The sequence below is a fragment of the Perissodus microlepis genome, chromosome 1 (assembly GCF_051167445.1).
Source record: "Perissodus microlepis isolate ML-2025 ecotype Zambia chromosome 1, ASM5116744v1, whole genome shotgun sequence".
In the NCBI taxonomy this organism is placed as follows: domain Eukaryota; kingdom Metazoa; phylum Chordata; class Actinopteri; order Cichliformes; family Cichlidae; genus Perissodus; species Perissodus microlepis.
The window spans coordinates 35,846,210-35,868,132 of NC_140461.1; the positions used below are offsets into that span (position 1 = coordinate 35,846,210).

The following is a 21,923-nucleotide window of genomic DNA, read 5'->3' on the forward strand; positions in this document are numbered from 1 at the left end:
TGTATTCCTCATCAAAGAAAACAAGAAAAAGAGCGCTGAAGTTAAAGAAATGTCCGAGCAGCTTCAAGGCAGGAAAGCGACGATTGATAAGCTAGAGTGGGATCTCCAATACATGGACCAACAGAATCACCTGCTCCAAAGAAAGCTTGATGAAGCTGAAGAAAAAAATAAAGAAGTCCTCCAACAGAAGGAAGAACAGGACACAAAGCAAAAAGACCTGCAGCGCGAACTCCAGGGCATGCAGGACAAGTACACAATGGTGAAGGTAAGGTTGGACCAAACACTGCGCCAAAATAAAGACCTTCAAGAGAAACAGCAAAAGCAAGAAAGGCTGGCAGAAGAAAGGTGCATCATCAAGGACTTTGAGAGTAAAAATCAAAAGTTGCAAGAATTCTGTAATGAACTGAAGGTCAAAACAAGTGAGCTGGAGGGAGAAAAGGAAACACTGGAACAACGATGCTCACACATGCAGAAAAGGATCGATCACATGGCCAAAAACAACTCAGAGCTCATTAAGGGGATATTGTTGGAATTCAACAACTTGAAGCGGGAAAACACAGAAATGCAGGCGCAAAAGCAAAAGCAAGACAAAATGCATGAAGACCTGCAGTGTACGCTCCGCAATATCCAGAAAAGACATGAGCAGCTAGAAGGCCTGCACAAAGAAGATCAACTGAGAAATGCAGACCTGCAGAAGGCAAAGCTGACACAGGAGGCAACATCCAAAGAGCTCAAAGAACAGCTTGAAGAAACACGAGCAACATTAGAACAGGTGGAACAAACATGCAAGAAACTGGAGAAGCAGAACACAGAAACCATCGATGAGTTGAGAACCCTCATCCTGGACAAAAAGGCGCTCGTGGAAAAGTCCATGAAAAAGAAGAAAAGATTCTTCAGCTTTTTCCGGAAGAGGGACAATACTGCTTCTTCAACTGATGTAGCCTCGTCTTGCTCCACCTCTGTTCACCCCCCCAACCAGTCCCGGCAGTTGACTGCCCCCTCCTGAGCCTGGTTCTGCCGGAGGTTTCTGCCCGTTTAAAGGCAGTTTTTCCTCCCCACTGTCGCCTAGTGCTTGCTCAGAGGGGATTGTTGGGGTTTTCGCTCCTCTACCTTGTTTCGTTATTTACTTGTTAACTTTTTGTTCTTAACTCATTTAACCTTGTTTCGTTATTTACTTGTTAACTTTTTGTTCTTAACTCATTTAACCTTGTTTCGTTATTTACTTGTTAACTTTTTGTTCTTAACTCATTTAACCTTGTTTCGTTATTTACTTGTTAACTTTTTGTTCTTAACTCATTTAACCTTGTTTCGTTATTTACTTGCTTGTTTAACTTTTTGTTCTTAACTTATTTAACCTTGTTTCTTTATTTACTTGTTAACTTTTTGTTCTTAACTCATTTAACCTTGTTTCGTTATTTACTTGCTTGTTTAACTTTTTTTTCAACTTAACAAAATAAAACAGTTGAATTTATCCTTTGAGTATTGTTCATCTAATCTTTACAGAGTTTTTCCAAAACACTTTCAAACATTCAGATCTGTCTTTCATTTTCTTCTTGAAACCTCATGAACGGTGAACTAAAAACTCTGGAACATGGTTTGAAACACTGAAATTGTTTCAGCTGAAACTGGCAAAGTCACACGTGCGTGTGTGAGTGTCACAGGTGATATGGTGTCACTAGTCCGGTCATCATGTTCAGGCTCATTCACTCCAGAATCATTTAGGCCAAATCTTTAAAACTGTGTCATTGCACACACATTTCAATCACACAAATGCAGGATTAATTATTTGCAGTATTTTATCTGATTTATTATGAGAATGTCATGCCTGATCATTTGTACCCACAACATCAAAAATGGGGGCAAAAGGGAGGAGATCGCGTTTAATCGATTATAACACGAGGTCAGAAATATAAGTGCTGACATGAGTAGTGTCCAGTGTTGGGTAAGTTACTTTAAATTAGTAACTTAGTTACATTACTAGTTACTTCTATCAAAAGTAACTCAGTTACTTCAAGTTACTCGTTACTTTCAGAGTAACTAGTTACTAGGGAAAGTAACTTTGGTTTTACTCAGAATTCTCTTGTTAATGTGTTGCTTCCGTAACTGGATACCCAGCAAGATTGCCAGTCTTCTAGCTTGCTTACTTGCCACAAGTGCACTGTGCCACCTACCAATAGAAAGGAAAAAATAATGTGCACATTTCCACGAGAGAAATCCCACACCTGATTCTATCCTAGCCTGCTTTTTACATCCAACACAAAAACTGCAGTCGTGGTGCTTTCGATTGTACTCAGAACTCGGAAATTCTGCCTTCTGAATAGGAAGATGTAGGTAACACCAGACTGCAGATGAGCTGCATACAGAGCTGGACTGGGACAAAAAAATCGTCCCGGGCATTTTGACTAGAGACCGGCCCACCATTACAGGAAAAATCATAAAGCCTTTGAATGAAAACAAACGCTCTTGTGACAGTGATGTACACTGTTATGATGGTATATATGTATCAATCTATCAATCGTTTGTTGCAAGACTCAGATAATTATTTTTTTAAAAGTGAGACATTTTAAATGAGAATAAGAAAGTATTTCCTTGTGCCCCCCTCTCCCTGTTAATGCCCTACCTGCCCCCCTGGCAACACTTTGCTAGACCCGCCCCTGCACAGTTACCAGCTGTCAGCTACTTAGAAAAGGATCCTGGTGTTATTAGTCTCTCAGAAACAGTTCATAACTTCCCTTCAACTCATTCATGTCACCTAAAAGGTAAACCTGTTTCTCCATCACAGCTCTGATGATTCAGTAAGGACATCTCCTGGTTTCATCTTCATGTTTCCCTCTCATCACATAACCAAACCGACATCATGACCAGCAGCTTTACAGCTGTGGCTCCAGCAAACATCAGCTGATACTAGAAAGTAATATTAAATAAATTCTAACAACAGCTGATCAAGCTTAAAAGTGCTGCTGTTGTTTAGCGCGACATCCGCTGGTTTCCTCTTTCTGGCGCAAAGTGGGAGATAAACTAACGAGAGAGAAAAGCCGATCAGCTGATCATTGATCAGTTTCATGATTGAAGGAGAAACAGGAGAGGGAGGGTGAGAGGATGAGAGGAGAAGAGGCAGCTGTGCAGCAAAGACACAGAATAACTCCAGCTTTGTGTCTTTTTCATTGTAGCTGAAGTCCGGGACAAACTGTTCCTTTTCACCTCAATACGAAACGTAATATTTTCTCTGAATACGAGACGATTCCGTTTTTTACGGGACGGTTGGCAACTCTAATAATTAACCTTATGAACAAAATAAAGTTCAACATCAGTAACCAAAGCAGACGTGACGCCAGACCACCAACCTCTGACTCTCTCCCCCACCGATGTAGGAGCGGTGCTGAGCAGGATCAATGTCCACAAGGCTGCAGGTCCTGATGGCATCCCCGGGCGTGTTCTCAGAGCGTGTCCTGGGGAGCTTGCAGGAGTGCTGACAGACATATTCAACCTGTCCTTGGCCCACGCTGTGGTACCGGCCTGCTTCAAATCCACCTCCATCGTCCCGATACCCAAAAACTCCAACCCATCTTGCCTCAATGACTACCGCCCAGTAGCACTCACCCCCATCATCACTAAGTGCTTAGAGCAGCTGGTCCTAGCACACTTCAAATCCTGTCTCCCCCCCCACCCTGGACCCCCACCAATTCGCATACCGCCAGAACAGGAGCACAGAGGATGCAGTCTCCATCGCACTGCACTCTGTCCTCTCACACCTGGACAACAACAACACCTACGCCAGAATGCTGTTTATAGACTTCAGTTCAGCATTCAATACAACCCTCCCCTCACAACTCATCAGGAAACTGACAGACCTGGGCATCAGTTCCCTCATCTGCAAATGGTTACTGGACTTCCTGACCAACCGCCCCCAACATGTCCGGCTGGATAACCGCTGCTCATCTACAATCACGATGAACACCGGTGTACCACAAGGCTGTGTGATGAGCCCTTTCCTCTACTCCCTCTTCACCCACGACTGCAGACCTGCTGATGGTTCCAACACCATCATTAAGTTTGCAGATGACACCACGGTGATTGGCCTCATCAGTGACAACGATGAGGCCGCCTACAGGGAGGAGGTGGATCATCTGGCTGAGTGGTGCGACGGAAACAACCTGCTGCTTAACACCGAGAAGACCAAGGAGCTCATCGTGGACTACAGGAGGAATGCTGACCCACATCCACCCATCCACATTAAGGGGACGGCTGTGGAGCGTGTGAGCAGCTTCAAGTTCCTGGGAGTCCACATCTCCGAGGATCTCACCTGGACGACCAACTGCTCCAAGCAGGTCAAGAAGGCTCACCAGCGCCTCTTCTTCTTGAGGACTCTGAGGAAGAACCACCTGTCCTCAGACATCCTGGTGAACTTCTATCGTTGCACCATCGAGAGCATCCTGACCAACTGTATAACAGTCTGGTACGGGAACTGCTCTGCCTCGGACCGGAAGGCGTTGCAGAGGGTCGTGAAAACTGCCCAGCGCATCGCCGGAGCACCACTTCCTGCCATAAAGGACATCTACAGGAAGCGGTGTCTGAAAAGGGCTGGGAAAATCATCAGAGACCCCAGTCACCCATCACATGGACTCTTCACCCTCCTGCCCTCTGGGAGGCGCTACAGGAGCCGCCGGACTAAGACCACCGGGTACCGGAACAGCTTCTTCCCCACAGCTGTCAGACTCCTGAACTCTGCCTCCTGACATCTGACCCACGTTAACACATGGACTGGACATACACACACCACAGCCACCTACACACACACACACAATGGACAACTGTACCCTCAAACACACAATAATAACATGGACTGAACCACCACTCACAACCACTAGCACTTTATATAGCCTCTGTAGGAATTATATCTCACTTATCTTAACTGCACTACTGTATAGCTCTGTGTAAATAATCATTCTGTACATTCGATAATTTTTAATCCTACAACTGTTTATAACCTGCATAGTTCCCATTTCTGTATAGCTGTATATCTCAGATTTCTGTAAAGTTATTTATTTCATATTCTGTACAGTTTTTCATATTTATATCCTGTTCATAGCCTGTACATAGCTTGTACTCACTACAGCCTGTACATACTTATAGTTATAGAATATTCACAACATACCTCATACCGTGTACATTATAACATACCATAATAGACCCATTTCTGTAATATACTTACATATCTATATTATTGCTAATATATATTGTAATATATCTATATCACTAAAGCACTTCTGGATGGATGCAAACTGCATTTCGTTGCCCTGTACCTGTGCATGTGCAATGACAATAAAGTTGAATTCTATTCTATTCTATTCTAACATAGCACCCACCCAGCTGTATAGAAACTCCGTCATGCTAGCTAGCACGCAGTACGAAAAAGTCAGCATAACGAAAATAAACTCCACCTAAACTTGGTTCATATCTGACCCAGATGGACTGCAGGTCATAACTTCTTACCTGAAGTTCAGTTCACCTGACACTCTCGGACCGGCGGCCGCTTCGGGTCTCTCCTCCTGCCTCCCTTTTCCTTCATCCACCTGCTGCCTCCACCACTTGCTAATGTTATTGAATCTGTGGAAGCTCCGCGATAGCCACCACACGAAGTAACGAATAACGAGCCCATTTAAATCCCAGTAACGAGTAACGCGTTCCCGGTTTTGGCATAATAACTAGTTACCGTGTTCGTTACCACAATAATAACGTAGTTACTGTAACGCGTTACTTAATAACGCGTTAGTCCCAACACTGGTAGTGTCCACAGAAACCTCTGAATCTCAGCTAAAAGCTCATGTAAACCATGTCTAGAAACACCAAACAAAGCAAAGACACCACACAGTTAAAAGAGCAGTTACGTCACCATGAATCTGTGGACAGGTAATATCCATATCTTGATTTATGATTTTCTGGAGTTAAATGGGAACCAAAGCATATTTTCAAAGGTGTTATATGCTATAAAATACTTTAAAAAATTAGGTGAGGGAAATAAAAAATCTATTTTTCTATGTTTGAGTCACAGTAACTTTGACACAGTAGCATCTGCAGTAATATTTACAGCTCTGATGACATCTCACCAGCAATGTTCCTTCTAATGTTTCACGTGTCTGAGCGAACACACAAACTCCCTGAGCGGACACTTGGACCACTGTGAGCAACGGCAGACGTGTGCGCTGTGGTCACGCCAGCATCAAATCCATCCAAGTTACATGCTTTATTAAAATAATCAAATTACAGCGTTTACGTTTATGTTAGACTACTTTAAATTAACTGCTTTAGCCCACTTACAATGAAAATTTAAAAAAATCTTGTTCATGACCTGTAGCATGTTAACACTATTGGAAGGAAAAATAACTTGAACTCCAATTTTGAAAACACAACTTTCTTTCTTTCTTTCTTTTTCTTTTTTTTATAAAGCTCTGACTTGTATAATGAGTCTGTGGTCTGGGAGAGAGTCTGTAACTCTGTCTGCAAAATACAGTAAATAATGACCAATGCTGGGCAATTAATTATATAGTTACTTCTTCAAGAAAGTTACTGAGTTTTGCAAACAAAGTTTTTTGCAGCTGTTTACCTAAAAATGCAGCCAAGGCGTTTTTTAAAAAAATAAATAAATAAATAAACATTTCAAACTATTTACAGAACAATCAGCTGTTCTGCATCAAATCTGATGCCACACAAATTATTTGTGCCACTCCAAAAAATAATTTCTGTCCACTATGAGATGAAGGAGAACAACAGCCTGATACCTGCAGGCCTGACAGCAGCAGATGCATCACTGCTGTAACACCTGTAACATTCAGCAGTCGCCTCATTGTTCTGACACACACAACAAAACTACTGACTACACTACACACTAACTACACACTAACTACACAAGATTTGTGCTAAACGTGGCAAATTTCTCACATCTCAAACACGCCGTCACTCCTAAAACTTCCCCCTCCCTAAACCACTAAATGCCATGTTGCCATATCATTTTTTGATTGGTCGACATGGTACATTTTTCGACCAATAGGAAAGGCTGGGGTTTTTGGTTTTCTTTTTGCTCACAGGCGGAAAGAGCTTTCCAGCGTTTTCCTTATAAAACGACGTTTTTACAGTTTCTTCCCGCAATAAATATAAAAACCAAACATTGCATATATTCTTTTTATCATAACTCTGGTTTTACGTGGCCGATCAACACAATTTAAAAACTGGTATAAAGTCCACACTTTTTCCGTTAATTCTTCCGTCTGTCCTGCTCACATCTCCAATGGTTGTACACGTTGTCATTAACGTGGCTTCACTCCACATCAGCCGCTTTGCTCGCTAAAACACCGGTGTCGGCACATAAGGACGCTGTCATAGCCTGTCAGCAACGTTGATTAGCTGCGTATATACGAATGTGAATTGCATTCTTGGCTGGACTATGGGATAAGGTGACATCGTTCTGTTCCCATACAGGAGCAGCCAGTCACTTACTGACTAACACTGCAAAACAGAATTGTTAACGTATTTACTTTAATTTCAATTCAGGTTAGATTTTTTTTGTGCGCAACACAGATTTTTTGAGCGCAGAGACGTGCCTGCAGTGCGCAATTGCGCACGCGCGCAGCTTAGAGGGAACATTGCTCACCAGTGTTAGCTTCATTTTGACACCAAGACTGTTTACACAGAGTTTGTAATTGCAGAGAAATACATTTATTTTGGTCATTTCCTTTTCGAGCAGGAAGCTCACCCTTCTTGTTATACCCTTTAGATGAATACAGAGTTTTTAATTAAATGCATATTCTTTAAATAATGTTCCCTTTCATAAAAAGTAGGATAATTAAAAAAAACAAAACATTTATTATAGCTCTGTCACGTAGAAAAAAACGGTCTTTTTTCTGTGGTCTGTTATATAACATTAGGGGTGTTCGTGGCAATTAACTTTTTAATCGACTAAGCGGGTCAAGTAAGAAACACTTAAATATTAAGTTAAATTTGAAAACTGTTTAAATTTGGAAACTGTTTAAAAAACAATATCTCCCCATTCCACATTCCAAAATGTCATGTGACAATCTGATTGGCTTAGGAGTGATGATGTCACAAGGATCTTTGATCCTTTGAAGTTTTTCCTTAAATAGGGGTGAGAAACAGAAATTTTTAGTTCGTTTCTTCGCAGCCTTTGTGTTAGCAGCTTTCAAACGTTCACTACAGAAAAATTTAGAAACCTCTCAGAGTCATCGGATACAAACGCCAACATGTATCCAAGATTACGGCAACCGAGACAAAAAGATTTCGCCGCCTCTCCTTCCACGCGTGGCCGGCCAATTTCTCCAAATGGCCTCTTCTCCATCCAAAAGGCTTTACAGGAGAGTAGAAATGAAAACAACCATCTCCAGAACAAAATTCGACAAATTGAAGAAGAAAAAGTTCACCTGGAGAAGAAGTGCTTACAAATGGAAGCACAAAACAAACACCTGGAAGAAACACTACAGCGCCAGCCCGACATCAACATTATTAATGAGGGCTGGGGGATCAAGTTTGCTCAAGCCAGAGAGCAGATTGTATTCCTCATCAAAGAAAACAAGAAAAAGAGCGCTGAAGTTAAAGAAATGTCCGAGCAGCTTCAAGGCAGGAAAGCGACGATTGATAAGCTAGAGTGGGATCTCCAATACATGGACCAACAGAATCACCTGCTCCAAAGAAAGCTTGATGAAGCTGAAGAAAAAAATAAAGAAGTCCTCCAACAGAAGGAAGAACAGGACACAAAGCAAAAAGACCTGCAGCGTGAACTCCAGGGCATGCAGGACAAGTACACAATGGTGAAGGTAAGGTTGGACCAAACACTGCGCCAAAATAAAGACCTTCAAGAGAAACAGCAAAAGCAAGAAAGGCTGGCAGAAGAAAGGTGCATCATCAAGGACTTTGAGAGTAAAAATCAAAAGTTGCAAGAATTCTGTAATGAACTGAAGGTCAAAACAAGTGAGCTGGAGGGAGAAAAGGAAACACTGGAACAACGATGCTCACACATGCAGAAAAGGATCGATCACATGGCCAAAAACAACTCAGAGCTCATTAAGGGGATATTGTTGGAATTCAACAACTTGAAGCGGGAAAACACAGAAATGCAGGCGCAAAAGCAAAAGCAAGACAAAATGCATGAAGACCTGCAGTGTACGCTCCGCAATATCCAGAAAAGACATGAGCAGCTAGAAGGCCTGCACAAAGAAGATCAACTGAGAAATGCAGACCTGCAGAAGGCAAAGCTGACACAGGAGGCAACATCCAAAGAGCTCAAAGAACAGCTTGAAGAAACACGAGCAACATTAGAACAGGTGGAACAAACATGCAAGAAACTGGAGAAGCAGAACACAGAAACCATCGATGAGTTGAGAACCCTCATCCTGGACAAAAAGGCGCTCGTGGAAAAGTCCATGAAAAAGAAGAAAAGATTCTTCAGCTTTTTCCGGAAGAGGGACAATACTGCTTCTTCAACTGATGTAGCCTCGTCTTGCTCCACCTCTGTTCACCCCCCCAACCAGTCCCGGCAGTTGACTGCCCCCTCCTGAGCCTGGTTCTGCCGGAGGTTTCTGCCCGTTTAAAGGCAGTTTTTCCTCCCCACTGTCGCCTAGTGCTTGCTCAGAGGGGATTGTTGGGGTTTTCGCTCCTCTACCTTGTTTCGTTATTTACTTGTTAACTTTTTGTTCTTAACTCATTTAACCTTGTTTCGTTATTTACTTGTTAACTTTTTGTTCTTAACTCATTTAACCTTGTTTCGTTATTTACTTGTTAACTTTTTGTTCTTAACTCATTTAACCTTGTTTCGTTATTTACTTGCTTGTTTAACTTTTTGTTCTTAACTTATTTAACCTTGTTTCTTTATTTACTTGTTAACTTTTTGTTCTTAACTCATTTAACCTTGTTTCGTTATTTACTTGCTTGTTTAACTTTTTTTTCAACTTAACAAAATAAAACAGTTGAATTTATCCTTTGAGTATTGTTCATCTAATCTTTACAGAGTTTTTCCAAAACACTTTCAAACATTCAGATCTGTCTTTCATTTTCTTCTTGAAACCTCATGAACGGTGAACTAAAAACTCTGGAACATGGTTTGAAACACTGAAATTGTTTCAGCTGAAACTGGCAAAGTCACACGTGCGTGTGTGAGTGTCACAGGTGATATGGTGTCACTAGTCCGGTCATCATGTTCAGGCTCATTCACTCCAGAATCATTTAGGCCAAATCTTTAAAACTGTGTCATTGCACACACATTTCAATCACACAAATGCAGGATTAATTATTTGCAGTATTTTATCTGATTTATTATGAGAATGTCATGCCTGATCATTTGTACCCACAACATCAAAAATGGGGGCAAAAGGGAGGAGATCGCGTTTAATCGATTATAACACGAGGTCAGAAATATAAGTGCTGACATGAGTAGTGTCCAGTGTTGGGTAAGTTACTTTAAATTAGTAACTTAGTTACATTACTAGTTACTTCTATCAAAAGTAACTCAGTTACTTCAAGTTACTCGTTACTTTCAGAGTAACTAGTTACTAGGGAAAGTAACTTTGGTTTTACTCAGAATTCTCTTGTTAATGTGTTGCTTCCGTAACTGGATACCCAGCAAGATTGCCAGTCTTCTAGCTTGCTTACTTGCCACAAGTGCACTGTGCCACCTACCAATAGAAAGGAAAAAATAATGTGCACATTTCCACGAGAGAAATCCCACACCTGATTCTATCCTAGCCTGCTTTTTACATCCAACACAAAAACTGCAGTCGTGGTGCTTTCGATTGTACTCAGAACTCGGAAATTCTGCCTTCTGAATAGGAAGATGTAGGTAACACCAGACTGCAGATGAGCTGCATACAGAGCTGGACTGGGACAAAAAAATCGTCCCGGGCATTTTGACTAGAGACCGGCCCACCATTACAGGAAAAATCATAAAGCCTTTGAATGAAAACAAACGCTCTTGTGACAGTGATGTACACTGTTATGATGGTATATATGTATCAATCTATCAATCGTTTGTTGCAAGACTCAGATAATTATTTTTTTAAAAGTGAGACATTTTAAATGAGAATAAGAAAGTATTTCCTTGTGCCCCCCTCTCCCTGTTAATGCCCTACCTGCCCCCCTGGCAACACTTTGCTAGACCCGCCCCTGCACAGTTACCAGCTGTCAGCTACTTAGAAAAGGATCCTGGTGTTATTAGTCTCTCAGAAACAGTTCATAACTTCCCTTCAACTCATTCATGTCACCTAAAAGGTAAACCTGTTTCTCCATCACAGCTCTGATGATTCAGTAAGGACATCTCCTGGTTTCATCTTCATGTTTCCCTCTCATCACATAACCAAACCGACATCATGACCAGCAGCTTTACAGCTGTGGCTCCAGCAAACATCAGCTGATACTAGAAAGTAATATTAAATAAATTCTAACAACAGCTGATCAAGCTTAAAAGTGCTGCTGTTGTTTAGCGCGACATCCGCTGGTTTCCTCTTTCTGGCGCAAAGTGGGAGATAAACTAACGAGAGAGAAAAGCCGATCAGCTGATCATTGATCAGTTTCATGATTGAAGGAGAAACAGGAGAGGGAGGGTGAGAGGATGAGAGGAGAAGAGGCAGCTGTGCAGCAAAGACACAGAATAACTCCAGCTTTGTGTCTTTTTCATTGTAGCTGAAGTCCGGGACAAACTGTTCCTTTTCACCTCAATACGAAACGTAATATTTTCTCTGAATACGAGACGATTCCGTTTTTTACGGGACGGTTGGCAACTCTAATAATTAACCTTATGAACAAAATAAAGTTCAACATCCGTAACCAAAGCAGACGTGACGCCAGACCACCAACCTCTGACTCTCTCCCCCACCGATGTAGGAGCGGTGCTGAGCAGGATCAATGTCCACAAGGCTGCAGGTCCTGATGGCATCCCCGGGCGTGTTCTCAGAGCGTGTCCTGGGGAGCTTGCAGGAGTGCTGACAGACATATTCAACCTGTCCTTGGCCCACGCTGTGGTACCGGCCTGCTTCAAATCCACCTCCATCGTCCCGATACCCAAAAACTCCAACCCATCTTGCCTCAATGACTACCGCCCAGTAGCACTCACCCCCATCATCACTAAGTGCTTAGAGCAGCTGGTCCTAGCACACTTCAAATCCTGTCCCCCCCCCCCCCCCACCCTGGACCCCCACCAATTCGCATACCGCCAGAACAGGAGCACAGAGGATGCAGTCTCCATCGCACTGCACTCTGTCCTCTCACACCTGGACAACAACAACACCTACGCCAGAATGCTGTTTATAGACTTCAGTTCAGCGTTCAATACAACCCTCCCCTCACAACTCATCAGGAAACTGACAGACCTGGGCATCAGTTCCCTCATCTGCAAATGGTTACTGGACTTCCTGACCAACCGCCCCCAACATGTCCGGCTGGATAACCGCTGCTCATCTACAATCACGATGAACACCGGTGTACCACAAGGCTGTGTGATGAGCCCTTTCCTCTACTCCCTCTTCACCCACGACTGCAGACCTGCTGATGGTTCCAACACCATCATTAAGTTTGCAGATGACACCACGGTGATTGGCCTCATCAGTGACAACGATGTTATAGAATATTCACAACATACCTCATACCGTGTACATTATAACATACCATAATAGACCCATTTCTGTAATATACTTACATATCTATATTATTGCTAATATATATTGTAATATATCTATATCACTAAAGCACTTCTGGATGGATGCAAACTGCATTTCGTTGCCCTGTACCTGTGCATGTGCAATGACAATAAAGTTCAATTCAATTCAATTTTATTTATATAGCGCCAAATCACAACAAAAGTCGCCTCAAGGCGCTTCATAGATACAGAGAAAAACCCAACAATCATATGACCCCCTATGAGCAAGCACTTTGGCGACAGTGGGAAGGAAAAACTCCCTTTTAACAGGAAGAAACCTCCGGCAGAACCAGGCTCAGGGAGGGGCGGCCATCTGCTGCGACCGGTTGGGGTGAGAGAAGGAAGACAGGATAAAAGACATGCTGTGGAAGAGAGACAGAGGTTAATAACAGATATGATTCAATGCAGAGAGGTCTATTAATACATAGTGAGTGAGAAAGGTGACTGGAAAGGAAAAACTCAATGCATCTTGGGAATCCCCCGGCAGCCTACGTCTTTTTGAGTAAAGGTTTAACTACAGCCAGCTTGAAGGCCTGTGGTACATAGCCGATTATTAGAGATAGGTTGATCATATTTAAGATCGAAGAATTAATTAATGGCAGGACTTCTTTGAGCAGTTTTGTAGGAATGGGGTCTAAAAGACACGTTGATGGTTTGGAGGAAGTAATTATTGAAGTTAACTCAGAAAGATCAATTGGAGAAAAAGAGTCTAACTTAACATCAATGGTACTAAGAGTAGCTGTAGATAATATTACATCTGTGGGATGATTACTGGTAATTTTTTCTCTAATGATAAAAATTTCATTTGTGAAGAAGTTCATGAAGTCATTACTAGTTAACGTTAAAGGGATGGTTGGCTCAACAGAGCTCTGACTGTTTGTCAGCCTGGCTACAGTGCTGAAGAGAAACCTGGGGTTGTTCTTATTTTCTTCAATCAGTGATGAATAGTAAGATGTTCTGGCTTTGCGGAGGGCTTTCTTATAAAGCAGCAAACTATTTCTCCAGGCTAAATGATGATCCTCTAAATTTGTGACACGCCATTTCCTCTCCAGATTACGAGTCATCTGCTTTAGGGTACGTGTTTGAGAATTATACCACGGAGTCAGGTACTTCTGATTAGAGACCTTAGTTTTCACAGGAGCTACAGTATCCAGAGTCGTACGTAGTGAGGAGGTGAAATTATTAACAAGATAATCGACCTCTGTTGGGGTAGCGTTCAGATAGCTGCTCTGCTCTGTGTTGGTACAGGGCATTGAAGATGATAACAGTGGGTGGATTATATTCTTAAACTTAGTTACAGCGCTTTCAGAAAGACATCTACTTTGATAAAATCTACTCTCCACCGCTGTGTAATCAATTATTGTAAATGTAAATGTTATCAGGAAATGATCAGACAGGAGAGGGTTTTCAGGAAACACTGTTAAATGTTCAGTTTCTATGCCATATGTTAAAACAAGATCTAGAGTGTGATTAAAGTGGTGGGTGGGTTCTTTTACATTTTGAGAGAAGCCAATTGAGTCTAATAACAGACTAAATGCCATGTTGAGGCTGTCATTTTTAGCATCTACATGGATGTTAAAATCACCCACAATAATTATTTTATTTGAGCTCAGAACTAAATTAGATATAAAGTCTGAGAAATCAGACAGAAACTCTGTGTAAGGCCCAGGTGGACGATAGATGATAACAAGTAAGACTGGTTTCTGAGTTTCACAGCTGGGGTGGACAATGTTAAGCATCAGGCTTTCAAATGAATTAAAAGTCTGTCTTGGTCTTTCATTAATTAATAGGCTGGTGTGAAAAATTGCTGCCACACCGCCCCCTCGGCCTGTGCTTCGAGGTTTCTGGTAGTTAGAATGACTCGGGGGTGTTGATTCATTTAAACTAACATAATCATCCTGCTGCAACCAGGTTTCTGTAAGGCAGAGTAAATCAATTTGTTGATCAATTATTAAGTCATGTACTAACAGAGACTTGGAGGAGAGAGACCTAATATTTAATAATCCACATTTCACTGTTTTACTCTTTGGTTCAGATGTGGATACTGTACTGTTCTTTCTTTGTAATTGTTTATGTTTAAGTTGTTTGTTGCTGGTTTTTAGTTTGTTTTTTGTCTTTTTGGAAGCTTTGGAAGTTCCTGGGAGTCCACATCTCCGAGGATCTCACCTAGACGACCAACTGCTCCAAGCTGGTCAAGAAGGCTCACCAGCGCCTCTTCTTCTTGAGGACTCTGAGGAAGAACCACCTGTCCTCAGACATCCTGGTGAACTTCTATCGTTGCACCATCGAGAGCATCCTGACCAACTGTATAACAGTCTGGTACGGGAACTGCTCTGCCTCGGACCGGAAGGCGTTGCAGAGGGTCGTGAAAACTGCCCAGCGCATCGCCGGAGCACCACTTCCTGCCATAAAGGACATCTACAGGAAGCGGTGTCTGAAAAGGGCTGGGAAAATCATCAGAGACCCCAGTCACCCATCACATGGACTCTTCACCCTCCTGCCCTCTGGGAGGCGCTACAGGAGCCGCCGGACTAAGACCACCAGGTACCGGAACAGCTTCTTCCCCACAGCTGTCAGACTCCTGAACTCTGCCTCCTGACATCTGACCCACGTTAACACATGGACTGGACATACACACACCACAACCACCTACACACACACACACACAATGGACAACTGTACCCTCAAACACAACAATAATAACATGGACTGAACCACCACTCACAACCACTAGCACTTTATATAGCCTCTGTAGGAATTATATCTCACTTATCTTAACTGCACTACTGTATAGCTCTGTGTAAATAATCATTCTGTACATTCGATAATTTTTAATCCTACAACTGTTTATAACCTGCATAGTTCCCATTTCTGTATAGCTGTATATCTCAGATTTCTGTAAAGTTATTTATTTCATATTCTGTACAGTTTTTCATATTTATATCCTGTTCATAGCCTGTACATAGCTTGTACTCACTACAGCCTGTACATACTTATAGTTATAGAATATTCACAACATACCTCATACCGTGTACATTATAACATACCATAATAGACCCATTTCTGTAATATACTTACATATCTATATTATTGCTAATATATATTGTAATATATCTATATCACTAAAGCACTTCTGGATGGATGCAAACTGCATTTCGTTGCCCTGTACCTGTGCATGTGCAATGACAATAAAGTTGAATTCTATTCTATTCCATTCTAACATAGCACCCACCCAGCTGTATAGAAACTCCGTCATGCTAGCTAGCACGCAGTACGAAAAAGTCAGCATAACGAAAATAAACTCCACCTAAACTTGGTTCATATCTGACCCAGATGGACTGCAGGTCATAACTTCTTACCTGAAGTTCAGTTCACCTGACACTCTCGGACCGGCGGCCGCTTCGGGTCTCTCCTCCTGCCTCCCTTTTCCTTCATCCACCTGCTGGCCTCCACCACTTGCTAATGTTATTGAATCTGTGGAAGCTCCGCGATAGCCACCACACGAAGTAACGAATAACGAGCCTATTTAATTCAATTCAATTCAATTCAATTTTATTTATATAGCGCCAAATCACAACAAAAGTCGCCTCAAGGCGCTTCATAGATACAGAGAAAAACCCAACAATCATATGACCCCCTATGAGCAAGCACTTTGGCGACAGTGGGAAGGAAAAACTCCCTTTTAACAGGAAGAAACCTCCGGCAGAACCAGGCTCAGGGAGGGGCGGGGCCATCTGCTGCGACCGGTTGGGGTGAGAGAAGGAAGACAGGATAAAAGACATGCTGTGGAAGAGAGACAGAGGTTAATAACAGATATGATTCAATGCAGAGAGGTCTATTACAGTTTTTCTCAAATGCTAAAACACATGTCACAAACGTTACCACCAGGTCCCCCAATGTCCAAACACAACACCCTTCTCTAAAGCTACATAAACACAACCACACCTTCCCACTGCAAAACTCAAACTCCCACACCAAGAGAGCAGCTCGAAGCTGTCAAAACTGTAAACACTATACACAGCATTACACACTACAGCAAAACAATTGAAAACACAATGCTCAATTTGTGAGAAGGTTCTTTGGTTCATAACTGCCAATGCATATTTTTATAAACTGTACAGTAACGGATCGTCATAGAACCCTGCAGAGGATTAGGCATTTAGATTTGTGAGTTTCACATGAAGACTATAAATCTATAAAAACATCCTGCATGTACGTACACTACTGTAACACAACTCAATGCAAAAACAGAATCTATCGCACACAACAGTACTCTCGGAAACATGATCAGGGTGTGAAGTCTTTTTTATTGTCTACACGGTCTTTTTACAGTATTACACACAGTCACTGTGCGGCATCATGTCGCCGAGCTGCATTGGGCCACATCACCTCATCCACATCACAGGCTATATTGTCCCTTGCTAGGCACCGCGGGAAAAACGCGCTGGAATGGCGAATCCATCCCTGGAAGGCCTCCACTGGGATGTCAGCACAGGCCAGCTCCATTGCCCGTACGAGGTTCTCTCTTGTGTATGGCTGTCTGTCATACACCTTCCATCTCCATGATGAGAAGAACTCCTCTATAGGGTTCAGGAAAGGGGAGTAGGGTGGCAGACAGACGTTTAAAAAGTGGTCACTGTTGGTGGTGAACCACTCTCTGATTTGGTGTGTTTTGTGGAAGCGGACGTTGTCCCAAATGATCACATACATGTGATGTGCTAGCCTAGGATGGTGTTGTTGACGGTCCAGGAGGATGTCTTTTAGCTCCTCTAGGAAGGTGAGGAGACGTTGGGTGTTGTAAGACCCAAGGACAGCATGCCGGTGGACAAGCCCCTCCGTACCCATAGCTGCACAAAGAGTAATATTACCCCCCCGTTGGCCAGGAACCTCAGTGATGGCTCTTTGGCCAATGATGTTACGGCCTCTTCGCCTTCGTTTCTGGAGGTTGAAGCCAGCCTCATCCAGGAAGAGGTACTCATGGGGTCTGGCCATCGCGTCCAACTGCATTATCCTCTGAACATGGAAAAGCGTACAGGTGTTCAGAACGGTCAATCAGGTAGCACAGTATTGTCCAGAAGTAATGTAGGCCACTAAGCAACACAGTATGTCCACTAACTGTACTGTGGACATGGATGTATACGTACTTGCACATACTCGTAACGTTGTTCTATGTGTCGCGCAGAGTTGCGCTCAAAGGGAACCCTGTAGACCTGTTTCATCCTCATCTGTTGGCGCCAGAGAACTCGGTCTATTGTGGACACGCTGACAGCATCAATGTTCTCAAAGTTTACATTATCTGCAATGACTTTGTCTCTGATCTCTCGGAGTCTAATGCAGTTGTTCTCACGGACCATATCTGCAATGAGGGTTTCTTGTGCCGCTGTGAATATGGCAACCCTCCCACCTCTATGTGGCATCCTTTCAGCTCTAAAGAAAGAAACATGTGTTGTCAATTGACTGATTTATATGTAAAACTACATGTAAAGTAACAGACCACTTTCACAGGCCTGTAAAACTGTAGTGTGACAAAGAAAGCAATAGCGTACTATACCTGTTGTGTTGTCTAAATGCCTTGATAATGGTGGCCACGGTGAACCTACTCAGGTTTGGATGTACTCTTCGTCCTACTTCAGCCATTGTCATGCCATGGCCAATGACATGATCAATTACTGTTGCTCGCATATCATCTGTTATGATGGTGCGAGGTTGTCTTCTTCTCCCACCTGGACCTTCTCCTCTCTCTTGTTGGCCTCCTTCTCTTCCTCCTCTACTCCGAACTCCTCTTCTTCTTAGGCCTTCACCTCTTCCTCCTCTGATCTCAACCCCTCTTCGGCCTGCAGCGCTTCTCCTTCCGCACACTCGAATGCCTTCATCCATTGTGATTGTTTGGCATCTTCACCAAACTATGCTTTTATAGGTGGGGTCACATCATTAGCAACAGGTGTCTTCAATTTTGAGTCGTTGTGTGTAGTGACTGACGCCAGGTGTGTTCCCTGTGTTCAAAGATTGGTGGCTGTGGCAAGCATTTTGCATCACATGGGCTTTCATTTGAGAATATGAGCAGAGTTGTTTTGCAACATGTGTTTTAGCAAGGAAAAATGTGTTTAGATTTATGAGTACAGAGGGTTGTGTTTTGTGAATTGTGTCTTCATGTGACATGTGTTTATGGTACTGGAATATGGTGGCTACATTTAGTAAATGTGTTTAGACTACTGGTCATTTGGGTTACAGGATTGGCTTTTGTGTTTTAACATTTGAGAAAAACTGTAACATACCATAATAGACCCATTTCTGTAATATACTTACATATCTATATTATTGCTAATATATATTGTAATATATCTATATCACTAAAGCACTTCTGGATGGATGCAAACTGCATTTCGTTGCCCTGTACCTGTGCATGTGCAATGACAATAAAGTTGAATTCTATTCTATTCCATTCTAACATAGCACCCACCCAGCTGTATAGAAACTCCGTCATGCTAGCTAGCACGCAGTACGAAAAAGTCAGCATAACGAAAATAAACTCCACCTAAACTTGGTTCATATCTGACCCAGATGGACTGCAGGTCATAACTTCTTACCTGAAGTTCAGTTCACCTGACACTCTCGGACCGGCGGCCGCTTCGGGTCTCTCCTCCTGCCTCCCTTTTCCTTCATCCACCTGCTGGCCTCCACCACTTGCTAATGTTATTGAATCTGTGGAAGCTCCGCGATAGCCACCACACGAAGTAACGAATAACGAGCCTATTTAAATCCCAGTAACGAGTAACGCGTTCCCGGTTTTGGCATAATAACTAGTTACCGTGTTCGTTACCACAATAATAACGTAGTTACTGTAACGCGTTACTTAATAACGCGTTAGTCCCAACACTGGTAGTGTCCACAGAAACCTCTGAATCTCAGCTAAAAGCTCATGTAAACCATGTCTAGAAACACCAAACAAAGCAAAGACACCACACAGTTAAAAGAGCAGTTACGTCACCATGAATCTGTGGACAGGTAATATCCATATCTTGATTTATGATTTTCTGGAGTTAAATGGGAACCAAAGCATATTTTCAAAGGTGTTATATGCTATAAAATACTTTTAAAAATTAGGTGAGGGAAATAAAAAATCTATTTTTCTATGTTTGAGTCACAGTAACTTTGACACAGTAGCATCTGCAGTAATATTTACAGCTCTGATGACATCTCACCAGCAATGTTCCTTCTAATGTTTCACGTGTCTGAGCGAACACACAAACTCCCTGAGCGGACACTTGGACCACTGTGAGCAACGGCAGACGTGTGCGCTGTGGTCACGCCAGCATCAAATCCATCCAAGTTACATGCTTTATTAAAATAATCAAATTACAGCGTTTACATTTATGTTAGACTACTTTAAATTAACTGCTTTAGCCCACTTACAATGAAAATTTAAAAAAATCTTGTTCATGACCTGTAGCATGTTAACACTATTGGAAGTAAAAATAACTTGAACTCCAATTTTGAAAACACAACTTTCTTTCTTTCTTTCTTTTTCTTTTTTTTATAAAGCTCTGACTTGTATAATGAGTCTGTGGTCTGGGAGAGAGTCTGTAACTCTGTCTGCAAAATACAGTAAATAATGACCAATGCTGGGCAATTAATTATATAGTTACTTCTTCAAGAAAGTTACTGAGTTTTGCAAACAAAGTTTTTTGCAGCTGTTTACCTAAAAATGCAGCCAAGGCGTTTTTTAAAAAAAATAAAAATAAATAAACATTTCAAACTATTTACAGAACAATCAGCTGTTCTGCATCAAATCTGATGCCACACAAATTATTTGTGTCACTCCAAAAAATAATTTCTGTCCACTATGAGATGAAGGAGAACAACAGCCTGATACCTGCAGGCCTGACAGCAGCAGATGCATCACTGCTGTAACACCTGTAACATTCAGCAGTCGCCTCATTGTTCTGACACACACAACAAAACTACTGACTACACTACACACTAACTACACACTAACTACACACTAACTACACAAGATTTGTGCTAAACGTGGCAAATTTCTCACATCTCAAACACGCCGTCACTCCTAAAACTTCCCCCTCCCTAAACCACTAAATGCCATGTTGCCATATCATTTTTTGATTGGTCGACATGGTACATTTTTCGACCAATAGGAAAGGCTGGGGTTTTTGGTTTTCTTTTTGCTCACAGGCGGAAAGAGCTTTCCAGCGTTTTCCTTATAAAACGACGATTTTACAGTTTCTTCCCGCAATAAATATAAAAACCAAACATTGCATATATTCTTTTTATCATAACTCTGGTTTTACGTGGCCGATCAACACAATTTAAAAACTGGTATAAAGTCCACACTTTTTCCGTTAATTCTTCCGTCTGTCCTGCTCACATCTCCAATGGTTGTACACGTTGTCATTAACGTGGCTTCACTCCACATCAGCCGCTTTGCTCGCTAAAACACCGGTGTCGGCACATAAGGACGCTGTCATAGCCTGTCAGCAACGTTGATTAGCTGCGTATATACGAATGTGAATCGCATTCTTGGCTGGACTATGGGATAAGGTGACATCGTTCTGTTCCCATACAGGAGCAGCCAGTCACTTACTGACTAACACTGCAAAACAGAATTGTTAACGTATTTACTTTAATTTCAATTCAGGTTAGATTTTTTTTGTGCGCAACACAGATTTTTTGTGCGCAGAGACGTGCCTGCAGTGCGCAATTGCGCACGCGCGCAGCTTAGAGGGAACATTGCTCACCAGTGTTAGCTTCATTTTGACACCAAGACTGTTTACACAGAGTTTGTAATTGCAGAGAAATACATTTATTTTGGTCATTTCCTTTTCGAGCAGGAAGCTCACCCTTCTTGTTATACCCTTTAGATGAATACAGAGTTTTTAATTAAATACATATTCTTTAAATAATGTTCCCTTTCATAAAAAGTAGGATAATTAAAAAAAACAAAACATTTATTATAGCTCTGTCACGTAGAAAAAAACGGTCTTTTTTCTGTGGTCTGTTATATAACATTAGGGGTGTTCGTGGCAATTAACTTTTTAATCGACTAAGCGGGTCAAGTAAGAAACACTTAAATATTAAGTTAAATTTGAAAACTGTTTAAATTTGAAAACTGTTTTAAAAAACAATATCTCCCCATTCCACATTCCAAAATGTCATGTGACAATCTGATTGGCTTAGGAGTGATGATGTCACAAGGATCTTTGATCCTTTGAAG

At 42.0% G+C, this 21,923-nt stretch overlaps 1 protein-coding gene across 1 annotated transcript in view; it reads right to left on the reverse strand.

Annotated features, from left to right (window-relative positions):
* LOC146394198 (uncharacterized) overlaps positions 1–19,080 on the reverse strand; it is a 65,098-nt gene extending 46,018 nt beyond the window's left edge. Inside the window, exons 1-2 of the mRNA XM_084924246.1 lie at positions 17,839–19,080; positions 17,174–17,707 (exon numbers count right to left, since the gene is read on the reverse strand). Of these exons, the coding sequence (XP_084780372.1) occupies positions 17,174–17,707; positions 17,839–18,111 (807 nt within the window). The 5' untranslated portion in view covers positions 18,112–19,080. The remainder of the gene's footprint in view (positions 1–17,173; positions 17,708–17,838) is intronic.
* Between the last annotated feature and the right edge of the window lie 2,843 nt (positions 19,081–21,923).